This window comes from Peromyscus maniculatus, chromosome 23 (genome assembly GCF_049852395.1).
Source record: "Peromyscus maniculatus bairdii isolate BWxNUB_F1_BW_parent chromosome 23, HU_Pman_BW_mat_3.1, whole genome shotgun sequence".
NCBI lineage: Eukaryota > Metazoa > Chordata > Mammalia > Rodentia > Cricetidae > Peromyscus > Peromyscus maniculatus.
Genome location: NC_134874.1, coordinates 49,645,087 through 49,664,402, shown reverse-complemented (window position 1 = coordinate 49,664,402; position 19,316 = coordinate 49,645,087). Strand labels below are relative to the sequence as shown.

General features: G+C 49.2%; 1 protein-coding gene across 1 annotated transcript; it reads right to left on the bottom strand.

Moving 5' to 3' along the window:
- Positions 1–215: 215 nt before the first annotated feature.
- Positions 216–17,337, bottom strand: Timm44 (translocase of inner mitochondrial membrane 44). Its single transcript, XM_006970146.4, has 13 exons — positions 16,526–17,337; positions 14,852–14,947; positions 10,900–11,070; positions 9,539–9,619; positions 8,979–9,128; positions 8,752–8,891; positions 8,395–8,480; positions 7,704–7,796; positions 7,490–7,614; positions 6,215–6,265; positions 3,162–3,251; positions 1,034–1,144; positions 216–737 (listed from the first exon to the last, which is right to left on the bottom strand). Exons 1-13 carry the CDS (start codon positions 16,568–16,570, stop codon positions 618–620), a joined length of 1,359 nt encoding a protein of 452 aa, XP_006970208.2. The 5' UTR covers positions 16,571–17,337; the 3' UTR covers positions 216–617.
- Between the last annotated feature and the right edge of the window lie 1,979 nt (positions 17,338–19,316).

Sequence of the window (19,316 nt, the reverse complement as noted above, 5' to 3'; positions counted from 1 at the left end):
ACGCTGCTCAGTCTCAGGGAACCCCCAATTCAACAGAGACCCCCGATAGCTAGGGTGGTTATTCTCCCCAGAAGAGGGCAGGGTCCTGGACTGAGAAGGCGGCGGCGGCACCCTAGCTGGCTACAATCCTCCCCTGACCTTGAAGGTCTCTCTATGACAAGCCCTCGGTCCCAGCCTTCCCAGCAGAGACGTACACTTCAGACTGTTCAAATGGCTCTTCTGCGCTTTGGTGTTTTATTATGTCCAGATCTTAGGCTTATGTACAGGAAGTAAGAGCATTGATTAAAAAGAAAAAAAAAAAAAATAAGGACCTAAAGTGAGTGGCCTGGCAGGCAATGCCAGCGGACTACTTAGAACAGCAGGCCAGGCCTCACCCCACCGCCCACAGGAGTTCCTGGGCAGGGGCCTCTTGACACTACCAGCCCCCCTGTAGCATCCTGGGGAACATCCCAACCCTGCGAGGCACCTCCATCCCGTTTGTTGTCCAGCTGGTTACACAGCTGCCCTGAAGAACTTGCGGCAGGGGCCATACATAGTCTTGTGCCAAGCTGCCTCAGGGAGACTCTGTCCCACGACGGTCTAGCTCCTCAGCTGCCTAGACTCTGCCGCCGCCGTCCTCAGAGTATCTGTTCTGTGCTGGAAGCTGAGATGTCCAGGAGGCGCCAGGCAGCGTAAGGGTTGAGCTCTTCCTGGTCTCTGCAGAGTGCCCACACGTACATCATGCGTAGCACCTTGTCCTGTGGAGACCCGGCAGAGTGAGGGCCAGGCTTGGTGGGTGTACAGGGGAGGCTTCTGAGGGAGGCAAGGACACTCTGGGAGGGGGCAGGGAGGGGTGCCTGGGGCGGCTGGCTGCGGTCACTGCTCAGATAAGATGGCAGATCCTCTGACTTCACAAAGGTCCCAACTCCTAGTTGTTTCTCTTCAATTCCAGAACCCTCCTGACTCCAAGCTGGGGTCTATGCTGGGCAGGGATGCACAGGGCTTTCTGTGCGAGGAGCTGTCCCAAACCTCCATTCCCTCAATCCCCACTCACCGGGTCACCCTCAACCACCTCGTCTTTGGGGTTCTTGATCACCATCACCAACTGAGCCTGAAAGGTGACGATCAGCACAGGGCCCTGCTCCATCATCTTGCCCATGGCCAGCTGCAGGCAACAGAGAAGCACGGGCCTCAGAACAGCGTCCCCTCCCTCTACCCTGGAGACGAAAAGCCCCGAAGCTGCACCCTGTAGGAAAGAGGCCTGACACCTTGTCCTGATGAAAGCACGGTACCCCTGCGCCACTTTGGGTTCCTTCTCATAGACAACACCAGGCCTTCACTGTGGGACTTCCCTGTTCCCAGACTGGGGGTGAGGGAGGGCAAGAAGTTGGCACTGCTTTGCCTGCAGCTCCCACCAGGGAAGAAGTCTGTGACTGAAGCTCAGCTGCCCGTTAGGCCATGCTGCAGAGGCAGGAACGCCACTGCAGTGGGGCTCAAGGGCCCCGAGGCCTTGGCCACGCTCACCAGGGCCCAACAGCACAGGTGCTCCTGGATGTAGGGTGAGGGGCACCCTGACAAACCCACTTGAAAATATCACTGACTAGGCTTGGTGGTGGCTCACGCCTTTAATCCCAGCACTGGAGAGGAAGAGGCAGGTGGATCTCTGTGAGTTCGAGGACAGCCTGGTCTACAGAGTGAGTTCCAGGACAGCCAGAGCTGCACAGAGAAGTCCTGTCTACAATTCCCCCCCAAACAGAAAATAACGAAAACTCACTAAAATACCAGATGTAATATGCATCCTAGCAAGGAAGTTGGTCTTCACATGAGCAAAATTGTCTAATACAAAGCCCATTTTGATTTTGACATGACTTGAGTAACCCAGGCTGGTCTTGAACTCACAAATTGTTATAAATGGCCCTGAATTCCACTGCCTCGGCCTTCAAATGCTAGAACTATCACATCCAACCAACAAACCTATTTTATAATAAAGCTGTTATATGGGATTTTTTTTTTTTTTGAAATACGGTTTAATTATTTAACCCAGATTGTCCTTGAACTTTTGGGATCCTCCTGCCTCAACTTCCAGAGTGCTGGTATTATGGTGTGTGCCACCATGTCTGGCTTACTGCACAAAATTTTCCTTTTTATTTGTCATTTGTATGTGAGTAGTGTGTGTGCTAATACGTGCACACTAATAAAGACCAGAGGAGGGCAACAGGATCTTCCTCTACTGCTTTCCACCTTCTTTTTGAGATGGGGTCTCTTACTGAACCTTACACTGAACATCTTAGCCAGGCTAGCCAGCCAGCAATCTCCCACATAAATGTCTGGGGTTAAAAGCATGAATAGCCAAGCCTGGCTTTTTAAACTCAACATCTCTTGCCTTTACAGCAAGTGCTCTTACCCATGGAGCCATCTTCTCAGACCTGACAGAATTTTGAGTAAAATCTGAAGTATGGTTTCAACCAAATTCACTACTATGCAAATCACTTTTGCACCATCAAGAAGTTAAAAACAAAAGAAAACAAACAAAGCCTCTAGCATGGTGGCCCAGGCCTTTAATCCAAGCACTTAGGAGGCAGAAGCAATGAGTGTGAGTTTGAGGTCAGCCTGGTCTATATAGTAAGTTCCAGGCCAGCTAGTGCTACAGAATGCTACCCTGTCTAGAGAGAGAGAGACAGACAGACAGACACAGAGAAAGGGCCAAAGTATAGCTCATTGACAGAGCACTTCCTACTATAGGAATCTACTGAATCAAGGCCCTTGATTCAGTCCCCAGGCCCTCATCCCACCCCTGCAAACCAACCAAACACCAACTAATTTAAGACACATCATTTAGCTGGGGATCACTTGTACTCCAACCACAGAAACATGAAAAGCTTCATGAGGCAGGCCATACATTTTAGTTTGTTGTTGTACTAGGAATTCAACCCCAGGGTCTTACATATGCTAGGCCAGAACTCTTACCACTGAGCTATATCCTAGGCCTCTTTTTACTTTTTCTTTTGAAATAGTGTCATTATTACCCAGATTAGCCTGGAACTCACTCTGTAGCCCAAGCAGACCTTAAACTCAAGAGCTTCCTGCCTTGAGTAGTGGGAACCAGCAGGCCTGGCCTCGTTTAATTGGTTATGTCAGCTGGGGCTTCACGCTGACCACCCCCCTTTCCTTGGGTGACTTACGTCCACGTTGCTGATGTCCAGGATTCGGGAGTGGAACTGGAAGCCCAGAGCCTTGGCTTGCTGGATAGGGTGGGCCAGCTGGCTGTAGGTCTGCAATGAGAGGCAACGGGCCCATGTGGTCAGTCCCCGATGGAGGCTGGAACACACCCAGAGGTCGTGCCATGTTCACAGGCCCCACAAGTTGGAGGAGCAGAAGCCAAGAGAACAAATAAGTCCAAGCCCAGAAAGATGCCACTCTTTGCTGGCCAGAATTGAACACTTGCTTCTCATTATGGAAAGAGCCATATTCCAAAGTGGGAGCAGTATTAATCGGTGTAGTAGGTAATTCCACAGCATCATCCAAAGGACTCCTAGGGTAAGCAGGTGGATGGACTCTTGGCCAATCTCTGCTGCTCCCAGATTCACCTCCCCTAGAATCCTGGTCTGGAATCAGATGTCTTTTCTAGGATTGGTCCCAATCTGTGGGCTGCTCTGGAACTTTCTTCTTGAGTGCCCTCTCTCATAGAACATCCGAGGTGCCACTCTCCACTGCCCCAAGAGCCTCAGGGACATTTGGCCACATGCTAGAGAGCAGTTTCACTGAGCTTGGAGGCAACGAGGATAAAAAAGGCTTTGTAGGCATCTACTTAAAGGGGGCAGGGGAACGGCAGTGCTGGGCTGGGCAAGAGGCTCAGTAGCTTAAGCACTTGCTGCACAAGTGTGAGTTCAAATCTCCGTAACCCATGTAAAGCTGGGCACACTCGTCTGTAATCCCAGCACTCCTGCAGTGAGACAGGAGGTGGGACAGGAGAAATCTCTGGAAGCTCTTGGGACAGCTAGCCTGGTGTACACACAGTGGTGAACAAGAGACCCTGTCCCACACACAACGGAAGACGAGGGTCAACACTCGAGATTGTTCTAGGACCTCTACAAATGCATCACGGCACAAGCATGCACACATACACACACACACACACACACACACACACACACACCAGTGCCAACCCCACCTGGTGGGTTTCGGCTGTCTGTTGCTATAGAGACAAGTTTCATATAGCCCAAGATAGCCTTGAATTCCATGTATCGAAAGATGACTCTGAACATCTTTTCAGATGTGGGATGGTAAGCATATGTCTCCATCACCCAGTGTATACAGTGTGGAGTGTTAAACCCAGGGCTTCCGGCATGTTAGGCCAGCACTATAAAACAGAGCTACACCCCTGCAGAACCATGGACTTCTTTAAGACACATTTTAAAAACACCTCATCGGAAGCAACTAGAATTTCAGCTGTGTTCTGGGGGCACTAGGCCATTCTCGGGCAGAGGATCAGCCACAACTTTGTGGTTCCAAAGGAGGAGGGAGACAAGGAGGGAGGACGACTCCGACTGACTGCAGCTCCTCTCCTAAATGCCCGCTGGCTTAGTCACCGTGCAGGGGAGTATTTCAAAAGAAAACCTGACAAATCTCTGCTTTTCCCAAGCTGTTTGTGAGCTGGGTGCAGAATTGGATGAGCCAAAAAAAGGGCCCTAGATTGCTTCACACAAAGAAGCTGGAGGAAACAAAACAAAGCAAAAAACCCCACAACCCTGCCTGGAGAGACAGCCAGAAGCCAGCAGGGTGAGGTGAGGTGGCCTGACCAGACCAGACGAAAGCAGGAGTTCCATGGAGACAGGGAGGCTGCCAGGAGTGAGCAGACGGCATGTGCTCCTGGGAAAGATGCTGGCCTCCCCACAGCCTGCTCTGACAGTGACCCTGGGATTCTGAGTCCTGACTCCGGGAAGCAGCTGGGGCATCCTCAGGACATGGTGTCCGTCCTCGGGCGGGAAGTCTAACCATACTTCTGTTTTGATCTGTGTTACATTATCTTATTAGAGGGAGGACCTGCTGGGACACATTATACTTCAGTATTCACAGTTAACTCCCACATTCACCACGAGGGGCACCATGTGGGGCTCAGGAGTGCCAGGGTAACTTCAAACATTCAAGTGACCTCTTCTATCCTCCTTCTGAACTTGAGGCCCTCAACCTGCACATTCCAGGCCATCTTACATGGGGTCCTAGTCATAGCCACTTGAACAAGGACAGAAAAGAGACAACAGGCCACACTAGAAATCTCACATCAATCCATGGCATAAATCATTTTTGCAATTCTCTTTAATCAAAACTAGTTTATGCGTGCTGGGGAGACGGCTCTGGTAACGCACTTTCTGTGCAAGCCTGAGGAGTGGAGTCTGGATCCCAGAACCCACATAACACATGGATGGGGTGGAGGCTTTCTAAGTCCAGAGCCCAATGGGTGGAGACAGGGAACCCCTGGACAAGCTGCCTGGCCAGGCCAGCTGAAACGGCAAGCTCTGCACTCAGGGAAGACTCGGCTCCACACAAGGTGGTGAACGACTGTCATCAACCTTCATCAACCTTTAAGCCTCCAGATGCATGTGCCTGCACCCGCACACACGCGCACACACACCACGTAAACACGCATACACACCCACACACCAAATACAGATACATCTGCCACATGACACTCCCCCCATCAATTTACAAAGCTGAAAATATAGTTCAATAGTAGAACCTTGCTTCATGCACTCGGGAAGCCTCAGTACCAACCACATAAAAAACAGACTACAACTACAATTAGTTTATGACGAGGGGTCAGGAGGTTCAGGTAGAGAAAGGGGAGCCAGGAGACTGGCAGCTGTGGATCAGGCTTTGCATCAGGCACCAAACAGAGAAGGGATCATTTCTGACATTTCTAACTTCCAGCTGAAGACTCCGTGCCTGACCTGTGGGGACCTGTGCACCACACACAGAAGAGAGGAGAGCTGGATGGGCCGCTGGGCTCTGTGGGAACCAAGTGTATCAGACATGAGGCCCTCTCTCCCGCTGGACGTAGGTCAGAGCCCCCCAAGCAGACTTCCATGCTACTTATTTATCTATCTTTGCAGTGCAGGGGATGGAACCCAAGACAACATACATGCTGGAAAATGTCTGGCCTGAGGCATCCCCAGCCCTTCTGACTTTTTTTTTTTTTGCTTTGCCATTTGACTAAAATGATAAAAGCAGTACTCACAGCTTCGTAGCACCAGTCTTTGAGAATGTCAAGCTCCCCAGAAATCATGGCCTAAATAGGGAAAAGGGAAAACAAGCATGAGAAGGTGAGTGGGCTTTTGCAGCAGATGCTTGAGAACAGTCTTTGGCAGCAGCCTTTCCTGGAGACCCCTGGGGAAGAGAGGGAGGCTGGGTCAGGTGGCAGGCCGCTGTGGATGTCCCGGGTGGAGGGGCAAGTCCCTGCATTAATGTGCACAGCTCTGGTCTTGTGGGTGCAGGACAAGGAAATGCAGGGACAGCAGGGGAGCCTGCACAGTGGAGGAGCTGACTTCCAACTCCACCTCCCCTAGGACCAGGCTCTGGGCAGCTAGGAATGAGGCAAGCTGCAGAGGGGAGCAGGAGGGAGGTACCAGAGAGAAAGCAACAATCAGCTGGGGCACATCCCCGAGAGGCTGCCTGGTAACTAACACCTGCTGTTCTTGGTGCTCGCTCGCTCACTCGCTCACTCGCTCGCTCCCTGGCTCTCGATCGCTCCCTTCCCACCTCCTCCCAGTTCTGCCCGAGTGAGAAGGAGCTGAGAAGCTGCAGAGAGGACAGGATGAAGCACATGGAGGTGAGTGGGAAGAGTAAGGCCTGGGGTTGGTGGGCTTTCTTTCCTGTAGGGCTGCCCCAGATCCTGCCATATTCTGGGTGCTCCCGAGGTAAAGACAGACAGCCAATGCATTGTGACTTGAACAAGACATGACCTCCTAGCTTACAAACCAAAGAGGCAAGAACAATTGAGTATGAATGTCAGGACTGCCAGAGACAGTGGCTGCAGACCTCAGCTCTGGTCTGGCCAGGGCACCCCGGGTCTGAACACAAATGCTGTGGCTGTCTGTTTCTCCCTGATGCCCAAAAAGCCAGGGCCCTTGGGCTGTCCCCAGATGGCTCCAAGAAAACTGTATCAGAAGGCACAGTGCAGAGCTTCGAGGACAAGAGATATGACTGTCAGACCACAAAGACAGAGAGAAACCCATCCTGGAGCTATCCTGCCCCACAGCGACCATCACTGGAGCCAGGGCAGAGCACAGACTGAGGGCTAGTGACCACTTTTGAGAGGCCTGCCATAGGTGGGGCACAGGCCTCTGTAGGTGGGGAAAGGTAAGAGACATAACCTAGGGTGCAGCAGCAGTCAGCTAAGCGGCCCGGGAGCAAGTATCTGCTCAGAAAACAGCCTGAGCAACTTGGTGCCACCCCAACGGGGAGAAGTGTCCAGCGGGCCAGGGCCCCCGCACGGCTGCAGCATGGCTCGCACCTCTAGGATGTTGGGGATGATGTCACTCTCACACTGTCGAAGAAAGCGGTCCTTGTCAAAGGTTGGGTCCACTCTCAGGATCTCCGTGAGCACCTCTGACATTTCTGTCTTGGAGAAAAGGCCACCTGCAGGGAGACGAGCCCTCGGGTTAGGGCCTACCTTCCACCCCTGGCTGCAGCCATGGCAGACAGGAAGGACCTGAAGCCACACTCACCCAGCACGTCGGTGACTTTGTCGGTTAAGGCCCGGGACGCCCGGATGAGAACGTTGTCACTCTCATCATACTTCATCTTCATCTCAAAGAAGCCTACGGAGGACGCACAGGACTTAGAGGAGGCCCTGACTCCAGTTCCTGGGAACTCCCTGCAAGACTCCCCTTCTTGACATGGGTCGGATCTAGGCAAGCCAAGTGTGGGCCTCAACCTTCCTCATCTTAGCACGTGGATTAGCTATCCACCTACCTGCAAAAATGCAGAAACTCAGCTACAGCCCCAAAGGGGCTGTGCAAAATCTGGGATGCCACCCCTGCTGGCTGTTGCCTCCACTACAATGGAAACACAGGCCTCTAGTAGTCCTCACAGGAGAAGGGACCAAGGTATGTAGCCAGTGGCTCTCCTGCTCAGCTGCTGGAGAAATCTTGTGCCTGACTGAAAAGTGAAGACCAGTCCCACCACCTCTGTCAATCCCAGGGCTCCTGACACACTAACTATTCTCGGAGGGGTGATCACCTAGTGTCTTAGTGACAGAATCTACAGCTAGGTGGGCTGGGGGCCCTAAGGAGGTGTGCAGCCTTAGGTGATCCCATCCCTTCTTCTGTAAAGTGGAGCTCTGTGTAGTGCCTGGCCAGCATCTGCTACCCCGGTGCTGCCCAGTCCCCGGCAGGCAGGCCGGCCGGCCACACTCACGGTTGAACACCACATTGTTGTCTTTGAAGTCCTTCCACTGCTGGTACCACTTGGAGTCCTTGTGTAGCACAACCCCTAACGCTTCCCTGGGGGAGAAGGCAGGTAGCCAGAGTCAACTGCAGAGCCCCAGGCCCTGCACGGTCCCTGACCACTGGATGGGCAGCAGAGGATGGCGTCACACCCAGAGGCTTCCACTCCACCATTCCTTCCTCCTCCTGCCCCGCCCCTCCCTCATTCCCCAGTTCTCTGGAGAGAGTCAGGAACCCCAAGAAGAGAAACAGACTTGGATAGACAGGCACGTCCCAGAGGACCTTGGAAACAGACCCCAGCTGGCCAGGACCACTGTCTGGGACCTACTCATTAGCCTCGAACACTTTGTTTTCTTTCAACTTTGCTCCAGCAAACTCCGTCCTTTTCCGGAGCCGCTCAGGCCGGCGGTAGGGCCCCGTCTGTCCTAGCACGCTCTCATCAATCTCTTTCTTCACGGACTCTACACCCTGCAGGGGAGAGCAGGCCCATGGTCACTGAGGGCCACCAGCCTAGGGGGTCCCTGCCCATGCCTGGCCTGGGCCAGGCTCACTCACCTGCGAGATGGCTTTGAAGGCTGCCGTCTTGCCCAGCTTCTCCCCGCCCTTGGACACGGACTCTGCTGACTGCTTGGCTGTCCTGGCAGCCTCTTCTACCCCCTCCTTGATCTTCCGGCCAAGGTCGCTCTTACTGACCTCGTCAAGACTCTACTGAGACAGAGACAGAGGGGAGGATGTCGCACAGGTCTATAACACAGTCTCGAGAGTAATACTGCATTTCACCCCTGCAGATCAGGATTCTCCCTGGAGTAGGAATGGAATGGGACTTCCCAGCCAAGGGATTCCAAGGAAACAACCAGCCAAAGTGAGAAGAGGATGCCTAAGCCAGTATGGAATGCTGACGTTCTAGGAGGGGCCTGTACCCCCACCCCTCACCTGGGTTGCAGTGTCCCTCCCTTCATTTTCAGCCCTGAAGAACAGAAACCCCCACTTTACCTTCTATTCTCGTCCCAGGCTAACTTAAACACTTACATCTTGTGAGTGCCAGCGGCATTCAGGGCCCCAAACTCTTGAAGCCCCTCCGTTACCCCAGTTGTCAGGTCAGCCTCGGGCCTTACCTCCTTCACTGTCCCTGTCAACTCCCCAAGCTTCTTCTTTATCGCTTCACTCGTACGCACAGTTTCTGACTCGATGCTTTTCTAGGGTCAAAGAATTGCCTCTGTTTATTTGGATCCAACAGTGAACTTGGCCATCCAACCAAAGGTCTCCAGGATCATCTTCCTGGCTGCTGAAACTCCGTGAAGGGCTCCAACCCCATGCACACCCATCCCGAGGGCTCTTATTGCACAGCAGCCTCAACCCCCTTGGCAGCCACCTCCAGAGCACGGAATCCCCAAGCCCTGGGTCTTTCTCTGACTGGCAAGAGATGTTCCTGCCAACCACTACTCAGCGAGGCCATTTGACTTCTATGGCTCAATCTTGGGTCCCTGGACTGCTCTGTTCCCAGATAACTCATCCTTTACTGATGGGACAAGGCCACCTTCCATCAGGCTGAAGCCACACAAGGAGTGTCATCCAAATAAATAGCTTGGGAATACACAGAAGGAAAAGGCCTTGCTGGGGACTGGTGGGGATCAACAGAACAGAATGCAGAGGGACCCAGGCCATGGGCATGGCACAAAAATGCTAAGACCAGGCCCAGTGGCCAGCGCTTGACGGCTGTTCAAGAGACATCAGGGAGTCATCAGGCTAAGAGGTGGCCCAGTGCATACAGTGCCTGCTAAACAAGCATGAAAACCTTTCATCTCCGAACATATGTAAAAATCAAAAAGCTGAGACAGGCGTGTGCTCATGAGTCCAGGGTTGGAGAGGGAGGGATGGTGAAGGCATCGGAGACAGGTAGATCCCTAATGCTCAATGTTGGCCAGCTAGCCTAGCCAAATCAACGAGCTACAGGCTTAGCGAAAGACCCTATCTCAAAAGATAAGGTAGCTACCAATCAAGAAAGACACCTGCCACTGCCCTCTGGCCTTCACATGTATAAATGTGCACGTGCACACCTACAACATGAACACATACCACACACACAAGAAGAGACAGCGCAAACAGTAAATCACACCAGCACTGCGTCCCACTTCTTATTACCATTATAGCCCAAGCTGTCATGAGTCACAAGATGCACAAGTCAATCTGGCATGCATTGGATATCTCCCCAAAGTGATAACTCTATGACCACGCTGTGCTATCTATCTACAGTGCCACAGATGATCCAGTATCTCTTACATGCTAACGCACAGGCTTGGCAAACCCTATGACCATTCCTGCACTGGCTAATCACAGTGCCACACTGTGCCGCTCTGCAAGGCCAGGAAGCCTAGGCAGCCTGTTCCTGTCCTATTAGCTCTGAATCAGTGCTGTGACATCGCCACCGTCCCAGGCGCCCTGGTCCAGGGAATCAAGACAGGACTGAGGTACTCACGTATTTCCTTCTGGCTTCCTGGAGGGCATCTGACTCTTCCAACTTCTTTGCCTCATCTCGGAACTTTTTTATACTTTCTTTCATCTCTTTGTTTTTGGCTAATTCTTGCTTGATGTTATCTACCAAGCCTGACAAAAAACCTTTTCTGTTCCCAGAAGAATAGGATTTGGTCTAGAAAGAATGTAAAATTGAAAAGAGGGAAAGTTTAGAAGCTGGAAAGGTACACAAGGTAACATCTGTTACCACTGGGTGCCCGATTTCCTCCCTTCTGTAACAGCGGTATTTAGCAGTGAATAGATGTTTCTTTTATTAAACAAAATTTGAGTTACAGAAATACCCATGATGAGCCACCACAGTAAGCCCTACATGTCCACAGGTTCATATCTATTGATGTTATCAACAAGTCAAAAATAAACACTCATATACCAATGTCCATTACCACACTAGCCACAGTATGTAAGATAAGGAACCAAACTAGGTGTCCAACAACAGGGATATGCACAAAGAGGATGGAGGTTTGTTTTGTTTTGAGCCATAAAGAATAAAGTCATGGTTGGGTGTAGTGGCGCACGCCTTTAATCTCAGCAGTGGGAGGCAGAGGAAGGCGGATCTCTTGAGTTCAAGGCCAGTCTGGTCTACAAAGTAAGTTTTAGGACACCCAGAGTAACACAGAGAAACCCTATCTCAAAAAAACAACAATAAATAAATAGATAAATAAATAAATAAAGTTATGTGGTCTTCTGGAAAATTGGAGATAATCATATTAAGTGAATTTAAGTTACACTCAGACAAATACATGTGATGTGCACTTGCTCAGTTGTCGGTGTGAGATTTTATAGATACATCAAGTTGTATGTATACAGATGATACGGAAGTACAATCAAAGCTGGGGAACAGAAGGGACTAGTGGGAGGCTCAAGAAAAGGAAGGGTAGGCTGGGGAGATGGCTCAGTGGTTAAGAGCACTGGCTGCTCTTCCAGAGGTCCTGAGTTCAATTCCCAGCAACTACATGGTGGCTCACAACCATCTGGTGCCCTCTTCTGGCCTGCAGGCATACACGCAAACAGAACACTGCATACATAATAAAAAATCCTTAAAAAAAAAAAAAAAGAAAGAAAGAAAGAAAGAAAGAAAGAAAGAAAGAAAGAAAGAAAGAAAGAAAGAAAGAAAGAAAGAAAGAAAAAAGAAAAGGAAGGGTACTGTGGGGAGGAACATGCTAAAAGTCAGTTGTTACACACTTGCACGAAAAATGGGCTTATATAATTGTATAGTTAAAAACAAACAAAGCTTCCGAGCCACCAGGTGTAGTTGCACATCCTGTAATCCTAGCACTCCAAAGACTGATGCCGGGCTGGAGAGATGGCTCACAGGTTAAGAGCACCGACTGCTCTTCCAGAGGTCCTGAGTTCAATTCCCAGTATTCATGTAGTGGCTCACAACCATCTATAATGAGATCTGGCGCCCTCTTCTATATACATAATAAAGAAATAAATCTTAAAAAAAAAAAGAAAAAAAAAAAGATTCATGCCTAAGTTCTATCTCTGAGACCTCTAAGTTATTCTCTGACCTCTACACACATGCCACGGCACATACTATTCTTCAAATGTAAAATAAATAAATAAATAAATAAATTTAACACAACAACAGAGGCTGATGTAGGAAGATTTTGAGGTTAAAGCTGGCTTGGATCCTGAGTTTGAGGCCAGCTTGGTCTACATCACAAGTTCCAGTTCCAGGCTACCCAAGGCTACATAGTAAGTAAGACCTTGTCTCAGGGGGGAAAAAAAAAACCTGAACACATAAAAATTTGTTTTCCTTTAATTAGTCCCTAAAATTACAGTGTAGCAACTACTGACACTGTATCAGACACTACCAGTTACTTGTCATTGTAACCAGAAAAAGGACTCTCAACTAAGGTTGTCTGGATCAGATTGGCCTGTTGGGGGAGGGGGTGCCTTGATTGATAATTAAGGTAGGATGCTCAGCCCACAGTGGATGGTGCCGTTCCCTGGTCAGGGAGGGAGTCCTGCTAAGCATTAGTCTAAGCGCCAGTGAACATAGTTTCTTCTGCATTTCCTGGGCGGTAAGTGCATCCCCTGGTTGGAGGTAATATTGTTACATACAACTAACCGACTGATACACAGCTGTATGAAGAGGCCACAAACCTTGTGAGTCACCAGAATGACATTCTGAAAAGGGCAAAACTATGGAGACAGCACAGAGCTAATGGCTGTCAGAGGGTCTAAGGGATCGAAGAACGAACAAGTGCAGCCCAGAGCATCATTTGGGGCAGTGACGCTGTTTGATGACAAAGACCATGGCTTTTGCGTGGAGGAAATCAGAGGAAAACTTGTGAGTGGGTTACAGGGACCGAACTCAAGTCCTGAGGCGTGTATAGCAAGTACTTTTACCCACTGAGTCATCTCACGAGCCCCTGTTCTTACTGTTTATGCAGAGGGATTGTTCTGAGATAGGGTCTGGGAGCTGGTCTTGAACTTGTTATGTAGCTGAACTTCTGATGTTCTGGCCTCCACCTCTCAAGGGCTAGGGATTACAGATGTACACCACCATGCCTAGTTAGTAAAACTGTTCTGTATTCTCTCTACAATGAGAGACAAATCCTTATCTACTTGTTATAACCTCACAGAAATGCATAACATAGAAATGAACCTGATGTAACCAGATTTCAGATTTTAACAATATATTCACTCTGGTTCATCGGTTGTAACAATGTCACCCACAATGGGAAACATGACTAACAAGGACCTGTGAGCAGGAAAGGGGAGAGAGTGGCTAGGGAGAAGCCTTTGTACTTTTTGTTAAATTTTTATTAGTTAATTTTGCTTGTTTGTTGTGGGGGTGGGGAGTAACTTACAGAGATCTGACTGCCTCTGCCTCCTGAGTGCTAGGATTAAAAGCATGCACCATGAAGCCTGGTCCAATCTATTTATTATTTACAGGGTCTCATGTAGCCTAGATTGGCCTCTAACTTGCTAAGTAGCTAAGGATGACCACGAACTCCTGGTCCTTCCACCTCCCGAGTGCTGGGATGACAACTGTGCACCTCTATGTATAGTGTGTGCTGTGCTGGGGACAGAACCCAGGGCTCTGTTCATGTCAGGAAAGCATTCTAGCAACTGAGCCACATTCCCAGCCCGTTTCATTTTTCTGTAAAGCTAAAACTGCTCTAAAAGATCAAGTCTGTCAAAAGTAAGAAAACAAAACAAGGCCACTGTGGTGCAGACCTGTAATTGCAGCACTTAGGAGAGGGAAGCAAGAGGATCAGGGAGTTCAAGGTGATTCTCAGTTACACAGAAGATAGCCTGAGCGACATGACTCCTATCTTTAAAACGAAACAGTTTAAGGAACAGTGAAGAGAATGTCAGCGGGAGTGGCCATGTGTGGTTGATCGAAGGCCGACTGCCTCCCTGGCTCTTGTCAACCCTAAGGGAGAGCAGTAGTGGGAAGGAGTTACTGGGACCTGTCCCACACCTAGAATAGCTGCAGGACAGGATCAGGAAGAAGCTGAGGAGAGGCTCTTGCCAGCAAGCATATTTGAGGCTGCCTGCCTCACTCAGTCATGACACACTAAGAGAAGTAGTGACCAGGACACAATGAGACCCAAGGAATGATGGAGTGACTCTTTTCCAATACTTAAAATAACCAAGCTTGGTGAGGAACCCACACATAGAGAGGGAGAAGGTAAGTCCATACAGGATGCTTTTCCGCCATCAGAGCTAACTGGATGTATTACTCTATGAAGTAAGAGTGCTGGGAAAATAAAATAGGAGGCTGACCAAGCATATCTGAGGACATCTAGAAACAAGGTCTACTGCTCTTTGTACCTCTGAAGGCCCAGAACACAGAACTCTTCCTGAAGTGACTGTGTTGGCATGATTTTCTTGTTCCAGACCTCTGTTGAGTCTGCTTGTTGGCATCCTGGGTCACTCACCAGTGTTAGCTCTCCTCGTGGCCGGCTTATCTGGTAGCTTGAACCATGGGGTAGATTGTTGCTGGACAGAAATTGTACTCCGCTGCCTAGGCACCTCTAATTGGTTAAGAAAAGAGAAAGATTCATTCAGAAAAATGGGTGACTCTGAAGGTCATCTGTGAGTCATTTGCTGACCTTGACTTCATGCCTGCTGTTAGCTAATATGCAACCATTGTAAAATCTGAGAAACCATTGGAATTAGGCAGAAAGAGAATATGTTGCATCTGCATCTCCAGGACCTATTCCCACCTCTGAAACTTGGGAGAACATAGATAGATAGGTAGCAGGAAACAACGAGAGCAGTATAAATGTAGCGTACAACCCAATCTTTAGTTAAGTTCACTTCACTTTTGCTGATCTCCAAAAACTTACAGACATGAACTTTCAGAGACAAACCAATAAATTCTTGGTCCAGGGAAAACCATGGAATAAACTTATAATGTCCTGGTCAAAGGTTCTAAATGCAGAGTCCACCTGGGCAAAGAACGAGGTAACATCATGAGAAAGTCCCTTTCTTCTATCAAATGATGAACTTGTAGCTGTGTGCAGCTGAGTCCAGCATGGGTGCACTGAAACTAAATGACCTACCAGAACCACTTTTCATTTTATGTATTCCTCTTCTCCATTTCTTCCTAGTTGTGTAATCACTAGTAACACCTCAAACTTATACAGGTGCAGAAGTGGAGGAGATCAGGCTCCATCATTTGTCACCCCCACTATCTGTCAGGGTTCATTCATATGATGTAGCTAGCTAGTCTCTTTTTTTTCTCTCCCTTCCTCACTTACAGCTCCATGTGTGTTCTTCCTGAAGCTGCACACTTAGTCAAAGCAGATGACCTTTCTTTGCTCAAGCATATACGCGTTGCTGTGCTCTCCAGGTAGATCCTCCAAATAAGCTCTCAAGGTCCAAACGTGTACAAGTGCCAGTTTGCCTATAGTTACTGAAGGCAGAGCTCTTGGGAGTGTAAATAACTTGTTTTACATTTTCCTTCCTCTTAACAGTCAGCGATAGAATCATACTGATCTGGGCTTTAGACTAGCTATGGGGCTATGAGCAGGTTGCTTAACGTTTCTGAGTTTCAGATTCCTTACCCTACTGAAACAGAGTCAAGCACCAACAGTATAAAAAACTAAATTGTGAGTGTGTATGAAAGGCCATTGACCTAAGCCAAGAGTCTTATCCAGGGCATGAAATATCTCCCGCACTTCCACACTGAGCGTTTGGAAACACTCTCCGCAGAGAATTGGACATTCAAACGCGAACTGTGACCGTCACTTTAAAGAAAACAACTTTCATCTGGCTATGTTTTCTTCACGGGGAACCACCTCCCCAACCACCAGGGACTCCTCGTGCACGTGGGATCAGCTCCACCGAAGAGTGAGAGGTGACAAGTTCCCGGGCAGGTCAGCGCATTGCCGCTTGTGGCCGGGGAAGGGGTGGGGAATCGGTTCCCGCCCTCAGGCCTCGTTCCCTGCTCCCTGCCCAAGCATCGGCTGACCCAATGACCCAAGCCCAACCCAGCCGTGGAACCCGCAGGGAAAGCCACGAGAGATCAGGGACTGAAGAGAAGGAGGTCTCGAGAGCTGAGTGTCTAAACCCCTAATTCTGCCCTATAGCCCCACGCGTCTGCTCACCCGCGGACAGCGGCACCAGCCGCCCCGCAGAGCTGCCGCCGCCATGTTGGAAGAGCCCGTGTGACCTTCCTGCGTCGCGCCTCGATAGCGTCATCAGCTGCGACGGCCTAAAGAAGCACCAGCCTGGGAAAATCGGGCGTGGAGAGGGGTGGGGATATAGAAGGAAGAAGCTGTTGATTGGTCTTCTGAGATAGGTGGGGCCTGAATAGGGACGTGCTCCTGCCCACGAGCTCTGTGATCCAGCCTGCGAGGGGGCCGAGTTAGGATAGGTAAGCCTCTGGTAGAGACTCAGGGAAGAAGGCACTTTTGTGAGACCATCTGGGGTCGGGTACGACTACGAAAGGGCAGAGGGTTTGGGTTCAATTCTCAGCACCCACTTGGTGGCTCACAACCACCTGTAACCCCAGTTCCTGGGGCTCCAAGGGCACCAGGCAGACATGTGGCAGGTAGACATATGCCAGCAAAACACCTACCTATATACATAAAATTAAGGATTCTACAAAACGGCAAAGATTCCGTACAGAGTTGGGATAGCCCAAGAGACATCTCAATGATGGGTTGGTTGGTTGTTTTTTGTAGCACAGTAAGCAAAAGACTCGTACACATAGACATTCATTAAAAAACAAACAAACAAACAAAAAAAACCTAAGAAAGGGCAAAACCTTCAGGGGAGGATCCGTCTGAGCACGGATTGCCCAAGAACCAGTTCAATGGCTAGTCTTATTTTTTGTGTTTTGAGAGACTCAGGTAAGCTGGCCTCCAACTCAATATGTAGTTGAAAATGACCTTGAACTTCCCATCCTCCTGCCTCCACCTCCCAAGTGTTACTGATTAAAGGTGTGATTCGTGCATACTAGGCAAGCAGCCAACCAAATGAGTGACATCTCCAACTCTGAGACAGCAACAAAGTTAGAGGCAGGCTTGTAGGTGGGTGAACTACAATTCTGGCTGTACTTGACAATGACTAACCACTGACAGTGCCCAGACATGTCAGCAAGCAAGTTGCTCTAAGAGAAAGAACTTCAAACCTCTTCTTTATAAATGATGTAGAAAGACACTTGTTAGTTCTGGCACAGAAAAGCAAAGAAAAATTGAGACCTGGCTGACTGGGGTCTAGTCTTCCATCAGTTCAATGTAAATGGGCACATCTTGCTCTAAAGTAGCTCAGGTTTTTGCTATTTTGATACTTCCATGCTATTTTGGATTTTGAGAATACTGCCATCAAGCAAAGATTCTGTAAAGTGGCCGTGCTAGCTGTGGTTGTAGACATGAGCTGTGTGGCTGTAATAAAGCATGGTCTTATGGGACTTCATCCTTTGAAGAAGGCAGCCTTCACTGCAGAAAACTGGGGACAGGACCAGTGGCTATCTTACTATGAGATGATATCCCCAGAAGGTGGTCGGTCCCTAAGATGCTAAGCTTTAAACATTTGGGACCTCAGCAGTCTTATGTATCTGATTATTCTTCTTAAAGAAGCTAAGAGACATATCTGAAAACAAAACAAACAAACAAACATGTTGAGGACACAGCACAGCAGTAGAGTGCTTTCCTGGATCACACAGGGACTGCCTGGAGAGGAGAGGCCTTGGGTTCCATTCTTAGTGCCATAATACATACAGACAAATGCAGTGCTTTGTAGGATATGATAATTCAGTTTCAGTGGTTAACCTGTCTCACAGAAGCACCTATACCTTCCCCTCCCCACAGATAGGCTCTTATGTAGCCCAGGCACATAATTCTCAAACTTACGGTCCTTATACTTTAGTCTGGCAAGTGCTGGAATTACTGGCTTGCACCACCACACCCAGCTGTGCAGTAATCCTAAATGTGAATTAGCAAAGATTGAATTCTTAAAACAAACAAAAAAAGCTTTTATTTAATGTGTATAGGTGTTTTGCCTGCTTGTATGTTTATGCACCATATGCATACAATGCCTGTAGAGGCAAGAAAAGGACAATGATCTGCAGTTGAAGTTACAGACCATTGTGAACCTCAATGTGGGTGCTGGAATTCACCTTGGGTTCTCTGGAAGAGCAGCCAAGCTATCTCTCCAGCTCCTGATATTTTTCCTACATTTATCTATCTATCCATTCTCTGTCTCTGTGTCTCCGTGCGCGCGCGCGCGCGGGTGTGTGTGTGTGTGTGTGTGTGTGTGTGTGTGTGTGTGTGGTGTATGTTAGAGGGCAGCTTCTGAGAGTTGGGTCTCTTCCAACATGTGCATCCCAGTATCTAACTCATATCGTCAGGCTTGATGGGCAGCATCTTTTCCCACCAAACCATCTTGCCAGCTCTATTAAATTAGTGAATTTACTTTTATTGAAAAGCAAACAAAAGGGGCAGGTTGACACTAGAGACACGCATTCCCTGCCTTTGTGACTAGACAGACTTGTCTCTGAGGAATCCCACTTCCAGGAGAAAGTAAGGGGAAAGGCTTCTCCTCTGGTGTTATGTGTGAAATACTTTGGCTTAGTTTGCTTTCTATTGTTATGATAAAACGCTGGCCAAAAGCAACTTGGGTTTACAGTTCTTAGGTCACACTACATGATGAGGAAGCCAAAACAGCAACTCAAGGCAGGAACCTGGAGGTAGGAATTGAATGAAAGACTATGACAGAACATTGCTCACTGGTTCACTCCTCAAGGCTTGTTCAGCTTTCTTCCTTGTACAACCTAAAGCCACCCACCCAAGTGTGGCACCACCCACAGTGTATTGGGCTCTCCCACATCAGTCACCCACATCAGACTTATTGACTTCTCTGTAGGCAAGTCTAACAGAGGCATGTTCTCAATTG